Raw genomic sequence first — 23,954 nt, 5'->3', positions numbered from 1 at the left:
GATTGATTCAAACCACTCTGGTTTCGTCAAAACCGCTATTTTCCTACATGTATTTCATTTTTCATTTTTGGAAAAAGGATTCATGTATTTATTTATATGGGAATATTTCTATATATATATATATATATATAAATATAAACATCACTCCCTCGTTTCAGGTCGTCGGAGACTCCCAAAACCCTTCAAGAAATGGAAACAACGAGGAAACCTCAATAACTTATTCATATTACCTAATCTGTTAATTTCTCTCTTTCTGTTTTTCTTCTTCTCCTGCTACCTCGGAAGGAACTTCTTCCCCTTGTTTCCTTCTTGGATCCTCTAATTCCTTCCTTCATTCCTCCTCGAAAAGAAAAAAAAAAGAGATTAACAATAATACAGCTTCTCCAGACACAAGTGTACGGAGTGAACGCTTTGAAGAAGCTATGGGGAGAGGACCAGTTCAGTTGAGGCGGATCGATAACAAGATCAATCGTCAAGTAACGTTCTCGAAACGAAGAGCAGGATTGCTCAAGAAAGCGCATGAGATCTCAGTTCTCTGTGATGCTGAGGTCGCCTTGATCGTCTTCAATGCTAAAGGAAAGCTCTTCGAGTACTCCACCGACTCCCGGTACACATTCCATCCACTGTTTTACTGCTTAGTGTGATACAAATCTCATTAAAACGTTCTATCTTTCTGCAACTATTATGTTCTACCGCTTAGCATGATGGAGATCTCACTAAAACATCTCATCTTTCTGCAACTATTGCGTTCATCACTACTTGCTCGCTGCTCGCTGCTCGCTGCATTTTATTTTCCAAGTAAAAATAAAAAACGTTCCCGTATGAACAGATTATGAAATTCCGGTGTAGCTATCCATCGTCTCTTGTGATTTCCTTTTCCTTCCTTCTCTTCTATCTTCTTCACACTTGCAATCTTTCTTTCCTCTTTTTCGTTGGGAAATATAGAATATATAAATTTTGTACTGGATTTCTTCAAGTGGAACGTTAAATATGATTTCTTCGGACTTTTAGCGTAGCTTTTTTTTGGTAACTTTTAATTATAAAATTTTATGCTGTTAGCAGATAATGGATACAGTGCTATTTTTTAGTTAACCGTCATTATTTTATATTATATTTCGTAACGAGTCTTGGGGACCGGACCAACCTTGAACCGTCGGACAAACAGCTGAGCTTAGGGTTTACTTGAAGCTTTCGTCAAGAGAGGAGTCCTGTGCAGTTCTCACCTTGTTCAGGTTTATTATTCAGTCCGTTAGTTCGAGTATCTTCAGAGAAGAACGAGAAAGAGAATGAAAGAGGGAAAGAGGAAGACCAAAATCACTTAATCTGACGAACGCAGTACAAAGTTGAAACCCTTGGTTTCATGTGAAGAATCGTATTCTTAATCGCTTACACATTTCCGGTTAAACCTTTATAGCAGTTTTCGTTAACGTAGTCTATAGTTATAGATAGGGCTTAGGAATCTTAGTTTTACCTAACCTAATTGTTTTGTCTGGATCTGTCATTTCGATCCTTTGTCAGGTGATTGCAACTTGGGACTTACTTTTGAGTTTCAGATTCGATCAGTGGTGGATATTTCATTTTTTCCCCCTTTTTTATTCTCCAAAATATAGGAAACGAAGTTGTTCAATGATCATGACTTTAACATTACTGAGAAACTCATGCTTGCTCAGAAAGGTTCTGATCCACAGAAAGTGTGAAGAAAATATCTTATTTGGACATCTACCCCGTTAGGGTTATCATATATTCATAGCTAAGAAGAGTAAAGGCTGCATTTGCAAGAATCAAAACCAATGATACTGGCGGCCAGCCCTCAGTGGAGTGGCATATAGATTCGAGGTAATAGAACATCACAAAATGATGGAGGACATAGGATCAATAGGATCCTAGGGGCAAGAAAACTCTACAATCCTCATGGAGAAGACAACTGGGGACCTAATATCAAGAAGGGTGTTAATACAGTACTCAACTTGTTTCCTGAAATCTGTATTAGCTAAGTCCCCTATAATGATGCCAAGAACTTAAGCTCTTGTAAACTGTATTGGTTTTAAAATTGGGTCCGTCAATTGGAGACTGGTACAGTATTAATAATAAAGTTCCGATGGGTTCTAACTTCTACCAACCACTTAACGGAGGTTCTCAGATTATTTCATTATCATCCCTAGATACATAAGCCTCAAGAAAAGTGGATAAGACTTCTCTAGTTCTCCCCATCTATGCCTGACCTGGTTAGATTTCTATTCCATTTCTTTGATACTGATCAAGACTTCAAAGTTGTTCAAAGTCTAAAGCAGTTTGGTTTGTATCTAGGCAACCACTTGCAATCCACTTTCACTAAATTTAGTTAATCTTAATTTCTTAATTACCACAGTCAGTCACACCTAATGCTGGAACCATGGAACCTAGGTTCAGGAAACCAAATAGGAGTGGAGTCCATGAGTAAGGTTTTGCCATTGTTTTCACATAAACTGTCAGTCTAGGTTCATTAGTTCTTTGTTGGGTCTCAGATCATAAAGTCACTTTGGGTATTCATTGGTTCACCCTACAAGTTTAGAGGGCAACAGAACTTTATAAAGTAAAATAACCAATTGGCAGTACAAGTATAAAATTTTAAGGATTTGACGAGGATTGACATGTCAATGTAGAGATAAAACCTACCCCGAACAAATATAGTAAGATTTGATAATGATTTGATAAGGATTGACGCGAGAGAATCAATGTAGAGATAAAAGTCCACCCTTAACAAATATAGTAACTGAGTTTTGACATCCTCCTAGAGATGGTAATGCAATAGTGGTCAATACAGTCCCTCAAGTTGGAGGATAAAGAGAGTAGATCATCAGTTTGTCCCCAAAATATTGGAACCATGTAATAATGAGTACACATTACATGGTTCCATAGTGGGTCAGGTATTGTAGTCTAGATGCATTCTCAATGTAAAAGATAAGTTTCTGTCTCTGGAAACCACAAGTTAAAAGAACAACCATGTTAGATGTGGATCTGGGGTCATGGACAATTGAACACAGCGACATTGTGTTTGAAGATCAAAGACAAAATTCTCTAGTCAGCAGCTCTGGGGAAATAAGTGGAGGTGCAAATCATAGACCACGTTTGGCATAAGGTGCCCAGCTTCTGAAGAAGTGAAGATTAGTCAAAAAGAAATATGAAAAACTAGCGTTTTGAAGATGGAAACTCTAGATTCTCAAACAAAACAAAATGAGCCACCCATTCCAACCCTTACAATACCCACCTTGCTTTACACTAGACTCCCTTAGGTAAGGAAAGATCACTATATACTATAGATTAGTGATGTATTGAATGTTCTATGTTATTCTCTGATGAAAGACCATCGATCTGGTTCCAAAAAGACAATCACAATTAGAAACATAAACTTGATTTCTTTTAAGTCCATGCAACTGACGAACTGTGGAACAAGAGGAGATGATACTCTTTGGACCTCCAGTTGAAACTATTTTCATTAAAAACTAAAAACTGGAACGAACTAATTATATCATCAATCAATTGAACAACGAAGATATTAATGCATTTCATCACCAAAGGAAGAAAAAAGAAAAGAAAAAAAGAAAAGAAAAAAAGAAAAAGGAAAAAAAAAAAAGAAGGATATTGATGCAGCTCTAGATAAAATATATAGCAGTATATCGAGGGAGATTATGCAGTAATCACGCTCTTGGTACAGCAGCAATGTATTCCATGGTGTGTGATTGGGAAGTGTCTACACCATGGAATATATCTCATTGTTATAGGGAATGTAATGTTGTAGCTGATCATCTTGCGATGACAGCGGCAAGGTTTGAACTATCAAGCCCGATTGATAGATGGTCAGCTACCATTTTACAAGAGAGGGAAAGGATATGCTTAGTTGCCTTGTTTTAGGTTGCTGTAAAAGAGAGTAGGAGGGCCATGCTAATGCGAACTTGTCTGCCCAATTTTTACTTGTGGTTATAACTTGTCTCATTTTTGTACATCTCTTTTAAAATAAATTACTGGTTAGGCTCCCTTTCGTATAATTTATGACTCAACAATTCTCATTAATATAATCGATTTAAACATGAATTCATATATATATATCCAGAATTGAAAAACCTGCTAAATGTTTTTTATGTGGTGCTATTAATGAATATGTGCATTATTATTACTTAACTGCCAGTAAAATGGTAAAATTACCAAAAATTAGAATAAAATCTTGTTTTTGTCATTCTCCAACCTCCTTTACTCTCCTCTTCACTTTAACAAATTTTAGGGATATCAAAACTAGCTCAAACCAATAAAAACGAGCAAAAACTCAAATTAAAGCTGATATATATTTTATTAACAAAACCAACTTAAAACCATTGTAATGATAAGTAATATATTATTCACCCAACGGTACCAAACATATTTTTTTGTTATATATTATACTATGTCAAGTAGTAATCACATGAAAACTATTTATCATGCATAACCTGTTGTCATAATCGGTTATTCATAAATAAGTCATAAACATAAATATAAATTATAATAAAAAGAGAAAACGAAAGATGTTGGATGATTGTGCTAGTAATTATCCCAACCATGGAAGTATTCATCTGTTGTTCTTTTTTTGGTAAACTTCTGTTGAAGTTTCTTACGTTCAAACTGTGTAAATAATTAGATACAGTTGCTGTAAAACAAAGTGTCTCTCAGTTGTGGGTCGTGGAGAATGCCATGGTGATGCAAAATTGCCATGAGATATCCTAAATTTGATGTGGACAAAACTTCCACGCAATGATTAGCTCACAACAAGTTTATCAATGGCCCCAAAAATGGAAAAGGCCAATAGGCTCAGAGACATGAAGAGTCTCACGTTAAATGTGGAAATTTAGGTTTTCTATTCAATTAGGCTTAGGGTTTCATATATATACCCCCAAAAATATGTAGAACTTTTATGAAGTTGAAGTTATGCCTTCAGCTCCAGAAGTGAAATCGAATCAAATAATAAATACACTATATGTTAGCTTGTAGAGGAAATGAAAATACTGGAAATTTATCTCTCTTGGAAATGCTTCATGATGGAGGAGGTGACTAACAGGTGGGAAGATGATTTGGGCAAGCTATGGTTGTGATGACTGATGAGGAGTTGATTTAAGGGGAGAATAAGGAGTATTAATTGTTTCGCAATGGTAAACATTAATTTGCAGTGATAATGAATAAATAATGGAAAGCATAAGGTTGCAGGAAAAAGAAAGCATAGTATACAATATTAAATATTTCAAGAAATCCATCTTACCATATTCAAGAATACATAAGAAAAACTGAGGTCCATCGCTTACACCATGAAACCTCCTCACAGCAACTGTCTAATCTAATATAGTGTGTTAATGTAAAAGTGCAAGTTAACCCAGAATCAGAATCAAGCAAACCAACAAAATATCCTCTTTTCTCCTAATTATGTTCGAGTGACAACCATGACAATATTTTAACCCTAAGCACAGTTATACAATCAGTTCTTTGGAACACATAAGTTCAGTCTGAGACCCACAAAAATAACTTCTAGTGATTTTCGTTTGCTCAGCATTTGTAATACCATCGCCCATACTTCTTTTAATTTGACTGCATCAACCATTCATTTTTATAATTTTGGGGACTCATTTGATAGTTTCCTAGATTCTGATCTAAGCAGTGACCTCAACTTCATGGCCCCATATCACCATCGTTTACTCCCTACTTCAGACAAACTAAAGAGCGAAAATTTTATAGCTATCTATTATTTTTCATGTCCAATTTTGATCCCAACAAAAATTTAAGGGTTAGAGATTTGTCTCAATTTTAGGGACAGGATGCAAATCTGGCATTTTCAGCCTTTTGACGTTCAGTTGTCTATGCATGGTTTTTGGTCTTCAACATACTTCAACCAATGTTAGGAAATGCTTTTTTCTTCCTTTCAACACCATAAATAAAAAGACCATTTTATTGTGATGTGAATGGAACCATTAGAGGAAGGTACGTGAATCACATTTTCTTCACAAAAAGTTCTAAATTCAAAAATAGCTTAAATTTCTCCAAAGTTAGCTGCACCTCCAATTAATTAGACAAGTCTTCTACAAAAATCTTTAATGAAAAACAATGTTGGTTTTAAATCACATTCTTTGTATCTTATTTCGGAAAACCTTTTTAGAGATGCTTACTAAGAAAACATCCTCCACATAATCGATCTGGGTGATCAATGGAAGACAAATCTTTCACCATTTTCTCCTTAATAGCTTTAAGCCATTAAAACTCAACTATCCAAATCTTAGGTGCCAATGCCAATAGGAGTCTTTAACGAAAAATTTTTTGAATTTATCAAAATCATTTGATATTCATCAAGAACATTCTATTTCTTGTAATTGCCTTTTTTGGGGACAAATAGTATATATTCAAAACACAACACAGGAGTTTTTAAGGTAGAAACTCTTTTGATTCAAGCAAAGATAACACGCCAACCGGCATGCTTAACCTTCACACATTAAAGCCTCGTTGTTCCCTACAAATAACATTCCTTAGATTAGAGAGAGACATGCCCTCTAGATCCTAAATGAACCCCTTGCCTCAAAAGAAATAACCTCTCAAATCCTCCTAAAAGTCTTGGACTTGCCCATCCTTTTCCTCAATTTCCTCCCCCACCAAATTTGGTACATGGTAGTCGCAAAAGCTAATTTTCCCATGTTCTCAGCATAAGAGTTTCCGGCATTTTTTTTTTGGGGGGGGGGGGGGGGGTTTAAAAATCCATCTCTAGCTTAGACAGGTAGTACAAAATTGTACCCCATAATTAATGCAACTTCAGTGAATAAACTGCTTCTTATACATTTGTAGCTACTATAAACTTGCTAAATAGAAACGGCTTGAATGTAAACCCTAGATGCTCACTTTTCTGGTGAGGCATCTTCTCCATTTCCAAAGCAACCACTAGAGCTATGGAAGGCGTTTTCTTAGCTTTTGTTCGGAATGGTTCGGAAACTACTCGTTTTTTCCACCCTATCAGCTGGAAGGCGGTCTATCGGCCTTAAGTAGGAGGCTGGGAATATGACAAATACTATAATTTAGCCAATCTAATGAAGCTCATCTAGAAAATCTCCTATAAGCATGATTTCATTTGGGTTAACTAAGTCTACTTCTATTTTCTAAAATTTGAATCTATTTGGACTGCCTCTCTCCTCTCTTGCCTAGGTTTGGAGAAAGCTCCTTTAGTTGAGACCCCATGCCCTCTCTACCATTTCCACCTATTCTACAATAGCTCCTCTGTCTCCTTTTGGCTTGACCCTTGGCATCTGATGAACATACTTTATAACCCCCTTAGTCCTTATACTGTTTATTAGTCTTGTATTCCCAAGTCCACTACCGTCTTTACCTTCAGTTCCTATGGCTCCTACTCTCCTCCTACCCCCTTTGCATCTGAGTTTCACACAAGTTTGGATCTAGCTCCCCCCCCTTCCCCCCAAATCTCTTCACGTCCTCCCCCGTGACACCCTTCCTCCTTTGGTATCTTCTCCACTTCCTCCGCATCGAACCTATCCCAAACCTTAGTCAAAGACTCCCTTGGACCCCTTGGTTTGTTTCAAAGGTCACATCCCTTGACACTTACTCGTTTGTTTAGAGATCCCTTAATTGATGCCTTCTCACTTAGTCTTTTCTTATCAACTGATTTCAACCAACCCCAATTGTATCATTTGCTAGAATGGATCGGAAGACCTAGATCACATCTTTTTCACATGCCCCTTTTCTCGCTTCCTTTGGGGAAATGCCCTTGCTACCATTCTACCACATTCTAACTACTCTTTTGGGTTTGCTCCAAACTGATCATGGATTTTGAGATCTCTTTTTTCCTTTTTTATTTGTAACATAGTAGGCAAATTGTTTGTGGGGCTACCATTCATCACAGATGGTGGGAGAGGAACCTTAGGAGATGGACATCCAACTCTAGATCCTTGGATGCGATTTAGAAAGCCATATGATTTAAAGTCTTCTATAAGACTCACTGCTTACCCATCCCCCTGCTAAGGACATCCCAAGGATAGGTTCATTGTTGTTACATGGGTTTAGGCTCTTCCTTTTCAGTCCTCTACTTGAAAACTGGCCTTTCTCCTTTGAATATTCTCTATTCTTCCCTTTTGGGGGTTTTAGGTGATAATAATTTATTCATCCCGAAAAAAGTTCGTAGTTGGAACTGCTCCCGAGAAAACCCTCCACAGAAGGAGTGCTTAGAACTATGACCATTAAACCATACAGCCTTCCGCCAATCCACATTTTTGTTCCCACTTTGAATGGAACTCCATGCTTTCTTGAAAGAAAATTCCCCACTGAGCCTCATGACATCCTTAAAATCAGCTCAACCCCAACGAACTTGATCCAACTCCTCCTAAATCTCTCCAAAATTTGTAGTCACTGGCATTCTAAACACTGACCCATCTTCATCTAGGACGTCTGCCTCCTAGCCATTCTGTCCAAACCTGAAATGAATCCGATATCCTTTGTATACGCATTAAACAACACTCTACGGGGGTGTCAATTGTCCATAAAAAAGTAGTTGCTTGGCCATTCCCAATGTTCAACACCATTTCCTAATCCACATCGGGGCAAAATTTCAATATTTTTTTCCAAACTGAAGAAAACTAGAAATATGTGACCATTTACAGCAAATCTCTTCTCAAGTATTATGAGTAGATCCATTGAACCCGGAGAGAATTATGCTTTGAAGCAATTTTCCAAATTAACTTAATGCAAGCCTTGTCACAAACCAATTTCTCTGATTCCCAAACCTTCTTCCTTCTTCAGCAAACACAATGCTAACCAACTAGTACAATGCACTCAGAAGACTTCCATTCTCCTAGCCACTGCATTAAGAATTCCTACAATATCCCCTTGCATCACTATCTTTGACAACTACACCCTAGCACCATAGGGAAGAAGCCTCATGTTCCAAATGGCAAGCACTTCTCCAAAGCTTCACCTGAGGTAAGAAGATATATTAAGTGGATACTATAGCCCTTTTTTTTCCCCTATTCCTAATAATTGTCTCAAACTAAATATTTTGTTCATCCTGCCTGTCAAAAAGTAGCATCAGAAATATATTGATGCCTTTCATTTCTTAAACAAATTAAGATTCTACCTAATTAGCATGATTGGTTATGGGTTCAAGTTCTTAAAGCAACTTTATGGAAATAGACATAAGATTACCTACATCTGATCCTCCCTACACCTCTTAAATGTCGGAGCCTTGTGCAGTGGTATTATCACTTTATGATTTATCAAGTTTGAGTCCTAATTATTTATTAAACATAGATGTCGACTCTAGGAACCAACCACATGGAACCCCTTAAGGTACCTGCAGTAGATGGACTTCATCCACTACACAATGGATTCCATCTTTCATATCTTCCTTAAAAGTCGCCACACCCTCATCACCTTTAGCTGTGTTCATTGTGATGTCTTTCTTGTCTTTATTCCAAATCAAGTTTGGTTATAAATTCATGCTCTAGCAGCTTTTATTTCTTTTGGTTGAGCTTCTCTTCATGGGCTTGTAGCGATCCCACGTTTTGGTTGTAGTCATAGAAACTATGTCTTAATTTATACTACATGGTCAAACTTTGTATTAAAATTGAAAGGATTGTTATCTAGATGCTGTCTAAATTTTCATCTTTCATTTTTTGATTGATTTGCAACTGCAAGAATAGTAACAAACCCACCCTTGTCCTAGCTAAGTCAGAAAAACCAAGTAAATGTAAACTAAGGTCTAAAAAAGGTAATGAGATAAGAGAGGGAGAGGGAGATGGAAGAAGACCAAAAAGGTGTAGCCCAGCAAGTTAGGAGATTCTCAGCTAAATGAGTCTTGGATCCTTGCTCTTCAATGGGTAACCAAGGCCGCATTTGGTATAAAACCTACATCATGTGTGTCCTTTGTCCCCACCTCTTTTTCATAGCCGAAATTGTTTTCAAACTTTTCATATTTAAAGATTCAAATTCACCTGTAAAGTTTAAAGGCACACCTTTGTACCTTATTAACTCCTTTATGACCCTTCTCTAGCTCTCTTTGGGAGAAAGCTCTTGCTTCCATTTGGCCTAGGTCGAGGCATTCTTATGGCTTTGCTCAAGATTGGGAATGGTGCTTGAGAGTATTCTTTGGTTCATCTCTGTGCGACCAAGTTGGTAAGCTAGTGTTTGCAGCCTCTATCCATCACTTTTGGCGGGAGCGCAATCTTAGGAGATGGTCCTTCAAATCTCGATCTCTTGACAGGATTTGGCACGCCATCTGTTTTGATGTCTCTTATAGACTCCTTTCTATTCCCCATCCCCCGGTGGTCGACTCCCATAGGAATAGGCTAATTGTTAGTTCCTAGAGTCTCACCTCTTCCATTAGGCCTTCCCCTTGATAGGCTTGTTTCCCCCTCCCCTAGCCCTCTCCTTTGTATTTTTTTTTCAGTTCTTATCTTTAATTTAATTATTTATTCATAAAAAAAGAACTTCTTTATGACAGTTTTGAATGATCTTCCACAATTGCTTAACAGTGGTTCAAATGCTATTTCATTGAGGGTGCCTTCGTCTGTACCTTAATGGACGATGGAGACCCTTGTTATCTTTTTCTCTTGCTCCTTTCAAAGCATATCTTTGAGATTAGGAAAGGGTGGCTTGGTTTTTTAGCTTCTTGGAGTCTTCCTCTTGACATCAAGTACTTCAAGTAATTTGGATACTCCAATTGCCTTACTTGTCTTAGGTAACTTAAGGAAATTGGAGGCTGAGCATCTTAATCATATTCTTCTCAGCTTGTCATGATATTGCTATGTTTGAATAGGAAATACTCAACTCAATTCACTAACTTGAATCTCAAACATGGTACACAAAAACTAACGGAGACCTTTTTATAAGCTACAAGACATCTTGGCATCCTTTTTGAGATATTTCAAAAATATTCTACACACTTCTCTTAGATCTAATCTTTGATTTTTCTCACAGTTCTTCAAGATCCTAATTTTTTTTTTTTTAAGTGCACTTCTACTAGACTTTAAATTCTGCAGAGTTTTTCTAGTCAATTACAAACTAAACATCATCGTCTAAGAAAACTCAATTTCACCCAAATTTCAAGTTCACATTTTACACAGTTTTCGTATTATTCATTTCTCATAATAAAAGCTAATTCAGAAGTTACCTTAATACATGATAAGCCCCGATAAAGTCATTTGAGTTGGTATGGTTATGTTCAAAGAAGATCTTGGGATGCATTAGCATGAATGAGTACTTTGATTCAAATAGAAGGAAGTAAAAGAGTTAGGAAAAGATCTAAAATCAACATTGAGAAGCAGTCACGAAAACCATGCATAGCTTAGGCCTTGTTTCAAGTGGATTTATGTATCTATCATTGTTTTTTTTTTGGGGGAACAAATTATACTATAGCATCCCGAAGGGAAGAAAACCAAGAAATACAAGAGGGAAGGAAAAGACCGGGGGTTGGGGAGCTAAGTGCTTTGGGAAGAGTATGACAAAGAACTATCTAGACCCCAAGTAACAATAGTATGCCTTTTCCTCGAGGTGTTGACAATAGGCTTCAAAGGTAAAGAGGAGAGTTTGGCTAATATCACAATAGATGACCTTCCAAATATGGTCTGTGGACCTAGATTTGGTTGTTCATTTGCAAAAATTTCACTCCATCTAAATGCATGAAATGCAAGAGCCTAGAAGAAGCTTCCTTACAATATTAGTGACCTAGGATCCCCCAAAAGTAGAACCCAACCAATGGCACTAAATGGCATAGGGTTGTGGGCATTTAGATTTGGGCTAGATGGAAATCAAGGGAGCTAGATGTGTCTAGAGAAAGGGCAATCAAAAAAGAGATATGGGATGATTCAATAGCTGGGTAGAAGATACAAGAAGGGATGGCTTGGTTGAAACGACAAATGAGAAATGATTGTGTGTGAAGGCATTGGGAGAAGGTTCTCCAGACAATGAAGGCTTGGTAGGGAATGCAACCTTTAAACCATACGTGATCTTGGCCCAAGGGACCATGGGGGAGGTCCATAGATATGGTTCCAAGTTGAAGCAGTGGTGAAAAAAGACTTTTTGGAGGGAAGGGGGGCGGGCCAAGCTTTGGAAATTATGACCAAGAGAGGAGGCAAGACTTAGGAATACTCAAAGAGTAAACTGCCCTAGCTCCAACCACATGATAAAGAATAATGTCAAGGGGGATCCAAGTGTCTAGAAATACAAATGGAGATTTTGGAGCCGTCTGTAATTCTAAAGGACATAGCGGAAAGGGCAGAGGGACAGAGAGAGGAGTTTGTTTCAAGACCAAGAAGGATTGGGGGTGGGGGGGGGGGGGGGGATGGTGGAGTCTAGATAGAGTCATTTTTTGAGCAAGAAGGAGAAGACCAAATTAATGCACAAACAGAATTTTCTTTTGAGGAAATTTTCCAAATAAGTTCAAGGAGCCCATCAATGTTGAAGTTTTTTATTCGATGGACATAGTCGGATTTGGGTTTTTAGATATTAGCCCAGCTGGTTGGGTGGAGGAACTTAGAGGTTTATTGACATTTCTAGAGAAAGCTACAAAAGAGAGATTCAATGGTATGGATGGTTGGGAAGGAAGAGTCCCACACCAGTAGATATAAGAAGCTTGAAGGACCAATCAAATTAGCTCAAGCCTTCCTGCGAAAGACAGAAGCTTGCCTTCCTAGAGTTGAAGGTTTTCGTGAATGAAATCAAACATTGGGAGTATAATGGTATCCATGGAGACAAGCAAGGATGAGAAAAGTCCTAGGTATTTAATATGGAGAGAGTCAATCAAAAACCCAGTCAAGTAGAGAAGGGAGGTTGTTTCAAAAGGAACTTAGTAGAGGGTGAGGATCCATTTAGCCGAACCAATTTAATTTGGAAAAGGTTTGAATTGTTTTATGTGATTGTGTTCTTTTTCATAATCTATATTTTGTCATTGCAAAGATCTGAATAGTCACTTAGTTGGGGTACAGTTCGTTTATCAAATGTATGGAAATATTGCAGTCGGTTGTTAAATATATTCAAACATCAGCCCAATAAAAGAGATACACCTATCTTACGGTTCCAATATTTGTTGTAATTTTTTTTCCAGTAAAATATATGTTGTAACTTAGGTCCAAGATACCCTAAATACTTAAAGATACTCTAAATATTTCTCCAAAGTATTTTGAGTATCTCTGTAGGGTACTTTTGGAGTCTTGTTGGGGGAAAAGAATTCTGATAAAGAACAATTGTTTAGGGTTTTGTTCACCTAAGTTGAACATAGCATAAAACATGCAGAACAAGCTTCTGATGCAATAACGATCATCCATCTAACGAGTACTTTCTCACAATTCATATGAGAAAATGATAAAAATATTAATATTTAAGGAAGGATAGTTACCCTCAACACCAGATGCAGTTTGTATAACCTACAGCAATGACACCAAGAACAATTAAAGATTAAAAGATACATGTTGGACCAATTAGGCCTTAGGAAAATAACTAACTAAGAAAGCCTGCATGGAGTTTCTCACCTGAAGAAGAAAGAGAAACAGTTTTCTGAATTCTTTCGCCCCACTCTCCCCTCAACCCGCCCCCCCCCCCAAAAAAAAAAAAAAAAAAAAAAAAAAAAGAAAGAAAAAAGAAAAAAAAAATAAAATTAATAAAAAATATATAAATAAAGAGAAAAAGAGAACCACACAGGACCCAAAAAAAAAAAAAAAAGAAAAAAAAATGTAGCCATTTTTTTTCGTAGAATGTAGCCTAGTTTTTATTCCTTCAGAGTTCATTTCCACTTTTCTTTTATTAATTTGTGTCAAAAGGATAGCTGTTTGGTCTTATAACTTCTACATCAGTGTGAAGTGTATGATCATACTAAGACATCAACACACATAAGATTTTTAATTTTAAGGGAGACTAGACTGTAGTTTTGTATAGACTTATTTCTAGTACAGGAGCAAGATGATTAACCAACTATTCTTTTTTTTGGGTCAACCCTAGTTATTTATTCTTTTTTTTTTTTTTGGAGTGTCTCCCTTTGTTTCTTTTTTTTTTCTTTTTTTTTGTACTACTCCATTCAGATAAAAAATTGTGAATTACAAGGCCATTCAGATAAATAATCGTGAATTACAAGGCCATGAGTGGTATTGACTCAACCAACCACGGAGTGGTATTCTGCCATGTTGTTGCACACAGAATTGACAAGGCCACCTTTGCTAGATTATTGGAAACTGAGTTGGCCAATCTAGGAACATAAGAAAAAAGACAATTAACAAACTGAGAAGTTAGGAATTTGATGTCTGAGACCACCAACTAACCATTGAGGGGTATTGATTTCTTATCTCCTCTTAGAAAAGAAATAAGATCAAGGCTATCAGACTCCATCTCCAAATACTCAAGACCCATTTCTTTCGCTCCTTGTAGTCCTTCTCTCACATCCATAGCTTCTCCATCAAGAACATTGACAAATAACATTGGAACAGATCGAGCAAGTACAACACAGCCTCCCACATCTCTTATAATGAGGCCAACACCTGATTTACCATCTCCCTTAGAACGTGCAGTATCTACATTTGATTTGTAGTAAACAGTTCTAGGAGGAATCCATTTAACATCTAACTAGATTGTTGTTGACTTCTATGGCTTGTAGGTTTTGGAAACGTGCTATCCATATATTCATTAGTACACCTAATAGCTCTCTCAATCACCTCAGTTGGATGAAGGTTACCTTTCCCAAATACTCTGTCATTTCTAGCCAACCAGAGTGACCATAACATGAATGAAGCTAAACATTCCAATCATTTCAACCAGAGTGACCACAACATAAATGAAGCTATACATTCCAACCATTGCCCTTCCCTTTTACCGCTTGCATAAAAGGCTTTCTACTGTGAAATCCAATCAACAAGCTTTAAATATGGAGTTTGGCCAAAGTTGATGGAAAGGGGGCTTCCAAACCAAATTGCTTGAGCGAAAAGACAAACACAATGGGCCTATTCTCATTTGGCATTTTTGACATGCTTCACCACTAGCTAAGTTTTAGCCATCGCTCTCCAGGAAGCTTTTGATCTTTGGTAAGGTATGACAACTCCACACCTTCTTTCAAACCTCTATAGGAACCATCGCCCAAACATCTACCCATGATGATCATGGCTGCCTACTATCCTCCTCATCTTGCATATTCTTAAGTAGGTGATATGCCAACCGTATAGAGTAAATACCTGATTTTCTGCCCACACTATATAGTCTTCCATTGGAAAAGGAGGAAGGTTAATACTTTGAATTGCAGCCGCCAACCCTAGTTCAAAGACTTGCTCAATTAATTCCTTCCTCCATTTCCTGTCCATGGGGTGAACGAGTTGGTCCACAGTTTGGATAGAATGACCAATTGAATTTGTAGGTACTAAGGGCCATTGTCTTGTGATGTCCATACTTGCACCTTATCCCCTTTTCCTGTTCTCCACTTCAATCCATTGAGAAGAACATCTCTCCCTTCTAGAATACTTTGCCAACCCCAAGAGGGATTATTACCCACTCTGGCTTCCAAAAAAGAGGTGTTGGGATAATAAACCACCTTCATTATTCTAGCAAACAAGGACTGTGATTCTTGAAAAAGCCTCCATGTAGCTCTTGATAGTAAAGCCTTGTTATGCAGAATAGGATCTCTAAGTCCCAGACCACCTCTCTCCTTAGAGTATGTGAGTTTCTTCCATGATATCCAATGTACACACCTCTTATCTTCTTTCCCTCCCCAAAAAAATTTTGTTGCCATCTTCTTGGTCCTATTGTGATGAGATTTGGGCAGTTTAAAATGTTGTGTTGCATCATTAATTGATGGAAGAGCTGATGACTTTAGGAGATCTCCTTCCCAATGTAAGACAATAGACTCTTGACCCAACTGCTTATCTTTCCCTCAGTTTTGTTATTAAGATAATGAAAAACTTCAATTTTGTTGCCTCCTATTACTGTCAACTACTTTGATGGGCCATCACCATACGGTAACTTCAACACTCTAGAGAACCATCTCTTCACCTTTGACGGGGTATTTGGGCTGAAAAATAAAATTGACTTCTTTTGATTCACAATATGATCGCTAGCTTTGCAATATTTATCCAATAGTTCTTTGATGTTATGTACCTCTTGTACCAGTCATCTGCAACAAGGAGACGAGATAAGGCTTCATTCCTATTTCTGATACGAACACCTCTTAATATTCTTTCCAACTCACCGTGAGAGGTAGAGCACTTAAAGCTTGGGCACATATTACAAATAACGCTGGTGAGAGGGGGTTTCCTTGTCTTATGCCTCTAGATGGTTTAATTGAACACCTGATGAATCCATTAATTATAAGTGAATAATTGACCGAGGACACTGAAGCCATTATAATCTTAACCAACTTGCTGTCAAAACCCATATTTAGAAGTACTTTTCCAAGAATCTTCATTCCACCTTATTGTAGGCCCTTCGAAATCAATCTTCAAGGCCAATAGTTTCCTTTTACCTTTCTTCCTTCCTTTGATATAATGAAAAGCTTCATGTGCTAAGAACATATTATCTGAGATTAAATGATCAGGCACAAAAGCTGGTTGTCTCCCTTTGTTATGGGTCCTCAGCTGGAACCTTGCTTCAGTTCAGCGAAATTTGCAACCATTGGATTGAGATCTCAATCAAGATTTTGATCTCAATTGCTTATTTTCAACAGGTAAGATTGAAAATCTCGACCGAGATCTCAATCCAACAATCATTGTTTCAAGCTGAATAGTTCAACGCTGAAGCAATTTCCCCCCAATTGTGTGTTGATTACGTACAAAAGCCACTATAATTTAATCTAAATGTGGGAGAAAAAAAAAGGTGCAGCACATTGTTATACCAAAACCATTTAGGAGACCAACCATATCAATGTCCAAGCTCATCAAAGTCATATACAACCCCATCCACGCCTGGTCCAGGACTAATTCAAAACTAAATGTCAAAAACGATGTGACATATGGCAGCCTTACTCCCATAGATTTTCGGGAAAATTATGTGATTAGCTGCTTTTAGGTTTCTTTTTACAAAAGTAGCCACTCAATGTTTCACTTAGAAAACTAACTAAAACTGAGTTTGTGTTTACAAAACTAACCAAAATAGTGATTTTTCATATCTTTGGACATTTTTACCCCTAAAATTGATCATACCAACATAGGGATAAAAATGTCCAAAGGGTATGACACTATTTTTTCCTTTTGGTCAAAATGGTGATTTCCCCCTTCGGTGTGATTAGTCTTAGGGGTAAAAAATGTCCAAAAGGGGATCAAAAAAATCACATTTTTGGTTAGTTTTGTAAACCTAAACTTAGTTTTAGCTAATTTTACTAATTGAAATATTGAATGACTACTTTTATAAAGGTAAACCTATATGTTGCTAATCATGTAATTTCCCCAAGATTATCTTTGTTCAAGCTCCTTCAACTGTTAACCCCAAAAAAAAAAAAAAAAAGCTCCTTCAACTGCTACAGGCTACCCCCAAAATTCTTTCTTTAAAACTACAAAGTTGATAGAAGGATCCATGGTAAGTGCAGCGTCCCATGTTATCCTTATGGGTTTTCTCTTAAATCTCAACCATTGGTGCAAAAATAACATCAAGGGTTGAGATGTTACAGTAATTATTTTGGGTTTTCTTTATTTTCCTATAAAATGTCTAGGTTTATTGTTCATAATGCATTGAGTTTAGATTATACAATGTCTTTGATGAGCTCATTTCAACCTCAAAAAGTTCTTATTTTGAAACCTAGAAGAATTTCTCACCATCTTTGAAGAGTTGGTGTTGTCATTGTGTGTTATTTACTTGCCTACAAGAGTAGCAATTTACAATTTACAATCTACAACCCATCCTATAGAAGAAGTGTTCCAGAACTCATATGTTACTTAAGCAATTTTCAACATAAAAGAATCTGAGAAATCTGTACTTCACAAACTCCGGAGCCCATGAGTATTTGGCTATGGAGTCAACTCATTCTAAATTATATCTTTACATACAAAGATGCTTGTTTACCCAACAATGCAGAATTATGGGAAACCCTGAATCCATGTTCAAGTTTATAGGAGCTATTTCTGTCACTGATTTGAATCCAGCATCCTAACTCGAGGCTTGCATAATTTTTTATCAGAGTTTCTTAGGAGAGGAAAAAACTGTTGGAGATCAACTCTAGCAAAACATGCTAGTTCATTATCAACTCCAGTAGCCACGGAAACTATCATAACAATGACGTGAGAGTTGCAATTGGAGATCAAAGAACACCTGATGCCAAGTCACATTTGGTAAATATATATATATATATATATATATATATATATATATATATAATATATTTAATATATATATATATATATATATAATATATTTTTTTTTTTTTTATATATATATATATATATATATATATATAATAATAATAATAATAATAATAATAATAATAATAATAATAATAATAATAAATAAATAAATAAATAAATAAATAATAGAGAAGGAGAGATAATCATCTCTAAACAACAGTATTCGGTTTCTTTATTTTCTCTTGATAAGGAAGTATGGTCTAATGGAGGCATGCTATCTAATACTTGGCCACCACCAATTGCATGAAATAGAGGCAATCAATGAGGACAAGGATAATTTATACCCCCTTTATTGATAAACGCAACAAACTTGTTTAGAACTGTTCAAAAAATCCTTAGAAAACCCTAGATTCAGTTTCTAGGTTGGTTACATGGTATCATAAATGTAACTAAAACCTGTTTCTCTCTATACTTGTCATTACAGGGGTCATTTTCAGCTTTAATGTGAAGAAGGAAAACGTATTTTATGCAAGAAGAAGAACTAGGGTTTCATATACTTTTTTTCAAAGAAGATCTTGTAAACTTTTTTACAATTATTTTATGATGTGAGCAGAGAGAAGTCATCTGAATCTGAGAATGGCTCCCGGCGTTCCCCTTCCCCTTCTCATCTCCCTTCACCACCTCTGTAAACCCTACTGCCATTGATAACCCCATTAACCCCTCATCTTCCTAACCTTCACCACCACTACGACAACCCTGGAGCTCGCTTTTCTCCAAACCCTATTCTCCCTCTACCTCAACCAATTATTCCCTATCCTTCATCCCTCCATTGCTTTCGGCTCCCTATCCCCTCGTCCACTGCCCCTCCTCTACAACCAATCCCGGCACCCTCCCTTGGAAATTTGTTGTTATCGGCCAATTTCTTGGCCCTTGTCCCCCCATTAATGTTATCAAATTCCATCTCCAAGCAATGGTATGCTCAAGCCTCTCTTGAAATCTTTGCCATAAACTCTGGTATCTTTTTGTTTAAGCTCCCCTCTCTCTCTCTCCGCAAAGCCAAAGCACTTGAAGGCTCTCCCTGGTTTGTTGGTAAGGCCCCCGTCTTCACCAAGTCTTGGGAACCCTCAATTCCTTTTCGCCGGGATACATTTTGCTCCCTCCCCTTGTGGATTAACCTCCCTGGTCTCCTTCTTGAATTCTAGAGTTCTAACTGCCTTAGCCGTATTGGCTCAGCTCTTGGTCACCCTCTCCATGCCGGCCCTAAGACTCTCAATTTGTAGCGGCTCTCTTATGCCTGAATTTGTGGAATGTTTCTGCAGATAAACCCCTACCCCCTTGTATCTCAATTGAAGATGATTTTGGTCTCCACTACGACCAAATTATCATTTACAACTAGATCCCGAATAGATGCTTCATATGTGCTTCATTTGGTCACGACGACATGCTTTGCCCTGTTGTTTCGAACTTGCCGGCAAACTCATGCCCGAAGATGTCTTGTCCCCTGTCGATGCCTGAAGATCTTGTGCCCTCTGTCCAACTGGGCTCTTCTCTTGCTAGTGTGCCACCGCCGAATGATGAAAAGATGCCGCCTCCTGCAAATTCTTCTGCTTCCTCTCACCTAATCATCGATAGATTTAAGAAATGTTCCATTGATGTTGCTGTTGTGGCCGCCACCTTTGTTGGGGCTCAAGACCTAACATGCATTGCTGCATCCCTCGCTCTAGAAGACGCTTCAGTCATTGCTGCAAATTGCCCTTTTCCCTCTATCGGCTTTCTGGAAACTGTCCATTCTCCAACCGATGTGTCCTCTGAATCTCTAATCCCTTCTCCCTTATCGTTAGCTCCCCAAATCACCACCGGAATCTTACAATCTACCCCATCTTCCTTGGCGCTAGTAGCTTGAACTTACCGGAGGCGTAGATCTAGGCAAAAGCCTGCCCAAATAGTAACATCTCACTGCACGTTTCCCCTGGCGGAAAAGCCCTCTATGAACCTCTGCCATCTCAAGGCCGACGATGCCACTGCTAACCCTGCCATAGCCTGGGTCCTGCTTCTTCCTCAGACACCGTGAGCCCTTCTCCCAACCTCCTTGGGTGGTTGCTTTACTCGCCTGATCCTCAACCTGCAGATTTCCCCTTCCATGAAAGCTCAACTACTGAAATTTCTGACCACCCTTCTCCACCTCTGTTTCTTTCCAGTTCGATAATCAATCTTCTAGAAGATGTTTCCTTCGATAACCCTAATACTCCTCTCTTCTCCCACGATCAAGCCATCTTGACCATTTTATCCTCCCCTAAATCTTCTTTTTTGGGTCCCTTGACCCATGGGCCCAAGCCCTTCAATCCTAGCCCTCTTCAGAATTTGCCTTTGTTTTCCTTATTAGACCCCTTGGCCCATGGGTCTAATCAGCCCAATCCAAGCCCCGCTAAGAACTCGACAATCTCCCCTATTCAAAATTTCTCAGCCCACTCCCCAAATTTGCTTGCACTGTCATCTCTCAGGCTTGTGGTTCAATCCCTACCGATCTCGATTCAGTCCTCCCTCTCTCCCCCATCGCATGTCCTTGACCGCGCTGAGTGTTGAAGGAGCAATCGCCTAACTAAATAGCATAACCCTTTTGGAGACGACTTCTTGATGGACCTCAAGTCCTCTAAAAAAAAGAAAAATAAGAAGAAATCCGCAAAATAGTTTATTTGGCCCTGTTCAGCCCATTTTCTTTTGGCCCTGCCATTGTTGCTTTGTTAGTGTTTTTAGCCTTTGCTCTATGTCTGCCGTGTTGTAAGTGCGACGTTTTCAATATATTTATATATTTTGTTGATTACTCTATAATGCTTAACGAACCTCCTGTTGTAAATTGAAGCCAAAGTTCATTCTTGCCCCCAAAATATTTCCCTTCTATAGTTTTCATGTACTGTTCCTGTCGCAATTAGTGCTAGTTGCCAGTATCTGTCTCTGCCTTTGGTAATCTCTCTATTAAATAAGCTATCACGATTCACCTCTTTAAGTGAAAAACCTATGTCATGTTACGAGGATAATCACCCCATGTATGTAATAATCAATGCAATTTTGGTCATCAAGAATTTGATCATTCCTTGTGTTTGGTGAGGTGTGTGTGCAAGACATGCATTTAGCATCATTTAGCTTGAATCTGGAGATTTCCTTGGTTTTGAAATTCTTGTTAGACTCTAATTAAGACTCCCATCTTATACACAGCATGGAGAATATCCTTGAAAGATATGAGCAATACTCGTATGCTGAGCGACAGCTTCTAGCATCTGATCCTGAATCACAGGTATATTATTAATCTGTCCTCTAAAACTATTACTTTTCTAGATGAAACTGTCCTTGGGTTGACAAATACATCTGTTTGTTAGAGGTTTTCTTACCCTTTTGCTGAATATTTTGTAGGAAAACCTGCCCTTAGAACACGCCAAACTTAAATCCAAGATTGAGAGTTTACACAAGAGCCAAAGGTCAGTGATCAAGTACGCGAGTATACATACACAAAGGGACAGAGAAGGTAAACCATGCATATTAATATAATCAACTGTGATTGCAGGCACTACATGGGACAAGATCTGGAGTCCCTGAGTATCAAAGAACTCCAAAGTATAGAGCAACAGCTTGATACTGCTCTCAAGCATATACGGACAAGAAAGGTATGCAAACTTACTCAGATTAATATATTAGAATTAAGTACCGGATAAAGTTTGTTCAAATTCTTGTCCTTAAAAAGAATTCCTTCTGTTTTATGCAGAATCAGCTCATGTATGAGTCCATTTCCGAGCTCCAGAAAAAGGTAAGACCTTTGACAGAAAGAACTCTCCAAAACATGTGAATTACTAAAAGAAATGCTGTAACCATGAAACAAATATGTTAATTAAATAGGGCGAGAAGGAGGCAAAGAAGCACACTAGTACTGGTGGTTTTGTGGTTGTGAGTCCCTTTTGCCATATGGGGCTGTAAGCCTATAAACCTCGTCGTGGTGCACGGATCCATCCTATAAAGGACCTCAACTTGATGGTTGGGTTATCAAAACAATATAAACTTGAGGGTTGCCAAATATTCTTTACATGATCTCATATGGGTCTTTGACAGGAGAAGGCATTACAGGAGCAAAATAATCAGCTTATGAAGAAGGTGTGTGACCTTCGTTGCTCGCTTGGAACATACCTTTGGCTTCAAATCTTCAATACTAAGTTATGTAACAAAACCATACTGCAATTGTATGTTTTAATGATTTGAAACAGATCAAGGAGAAGGAGGAAGCACTTGCCCAGCAAGACATTTTGGAGCAGCGGAACGAGGACCAGAACTCGTCTCACTTCCTGCTTTCCCAGCCACTTCCTTACCTGAACATTGAGTAAAATTACTGGTTCTCTCTATCTTTCGCACAAGATGGTCTATAATTAAAACTGAACATATATAATTGTGCGATGCTGTGGCAGTCATGAGGCGAGAAGCATGGGATGCGGGAATGAAGGACGAGCTCAAGGTCGGACCAACATTCACATACCATCTTGGATGCTTCGTCACGCAGATGAAATCAATGAATAGAAGAGCATGAAGATGCACCACTCTACTTAAAATCATCGCCAAGTTTTAACTTCTTCAGGTTCATCATGAGACAAAAGTGTTGTGGAATGCTAGATATAAATACATACATATATGTATGTCACCGCAATATATCTGTATATCTATTTCTCTGTTATGTGGAATCTCTACTGCCACTATAAACTCGATCTATCTGAATCGAAAGTGGTTGTTTCGGTATAGCTGGGAACCTCCATTCTGATTCCTTCTATGTGTTTATGCCCCAGATTTATATATCTACTGAAGAATCGACTGGCTATGAGAAACTTTCGTCCTCCTCTGCTAAACCTTACTATATGTTTTATTAGTGCATGCTGTCTTATGTGTATTTAAAGACCTCTCATTTGGTTTCCTTAGTAATAACATAAAACCATCCCCCTCTCACTTTATGCTATCTTCTTCCTTTCCCCTCTTTAATCTTCTTAGCAAACACTTTACTTTTACCCCTTTTGGACAAAATAAAGTCTTGGAAATGGTTCGGACCGTTACACACACTATGGGTTGTTCATGGTTTTGCTAATGGCTTTTAATTAATTGATGACTGCCGGACGTACACTAATACATTCTATTCTACCTCCAGAAAAAAACAACTAATGCATTCTATATATTTATGGTACACTGATACGTTCTATTCTTTTACTCCAAAATAAAAAATAATAATAATAAAAAAAGCCTAATACATTCTATTCTCTACTACCAGAAAAAACAACTAATGCATCGATCCTATACATTTATGGTACTTTACATGTCTAGAGAGAGATATGAAAAGCCCTAGTTCAAAGGAGAACTGTAAGATGTATGAGGACCCTGAGAGATATTTTTTTTGATATAATAAAATGAGGTGGCCAAAAATGGACGTTGAAAGTGTATTATTTTTAGTGAAATTTTAAGACTGCAACTTTATTTAGTTTAGGAAAATAAGCAAAAAAGCTTTAACTTATTGCTGATGTAACATCTACTTTTTCCCACTCCTGTCCTTTATACACCTCTATTTTAGGTGAGTCTTGGATAAAGTAAGATTGCTTGGACTCACATGTTTTACTTTTTTCCTATTTTTTTTTATAAATTGCTTGG

The 23,954-nt window shown here is 37.7% G+C and overlaps 1 protein-coding gene across 2 annotated transcripts; it reads left to right on the top strand.

Moving 5' to 3' along the window:
- Positions 1-163: 163 nt before the first annotated feature.
- LOC149024940 (agamous-like MADS-box protein AP1) lies at positions 164-23,251 on the top strand. 2 transcript variants are annotated; one of them, XM_089145133.1, is made up of 8 exons: positions 164-607; positions 21,501-21,579; positions 21,696-21,760; positions 21,847-21,946; positions 22,045-22,086; positions 22,386-22,427; positions 22,538-22,650; positions 22,736-23,251. In XM_089145133.1, exons 1-8 carry the CDS (start codon positions 423-425, stop codon positions 22,842-22,844), a joined length of 735 nt encoding a protein of 244 aa, XP_089001259.1. In that variant the 5' UTR covers positions 164-422; the 3' UTR covers positions 22,845-23,251. The 2 variants fall into 2 exon arrangements, with proteins under 2 accessions (XP_089001259.1, XP_089001258.1); XM_089145132.1 differs by having other exon boundaries at positions 22,024-22,086.
- Positions 23,252-23,954: the final 703 nt, after the last annotated feature.

This window comes from Hakea prostrata, chromosome 2, assembly GCF_041222555.1.
Source record: "Hakea prostrata isolate BN-2017 chromosome 2, UWA_Hpros_2, whole genome shotgun sequence".
Taxonomy (NCBI): Eukaryota; Viridiplantae; Streptophyta; class Magnoliopsida; order Proteales; family Proteaceae; genus Hakea; species Hakea prostrata.
Note: the sequence above shows the minus strand (reverse complement) of the source record. Positions and strands in the feature narration are given on the sequence as shown.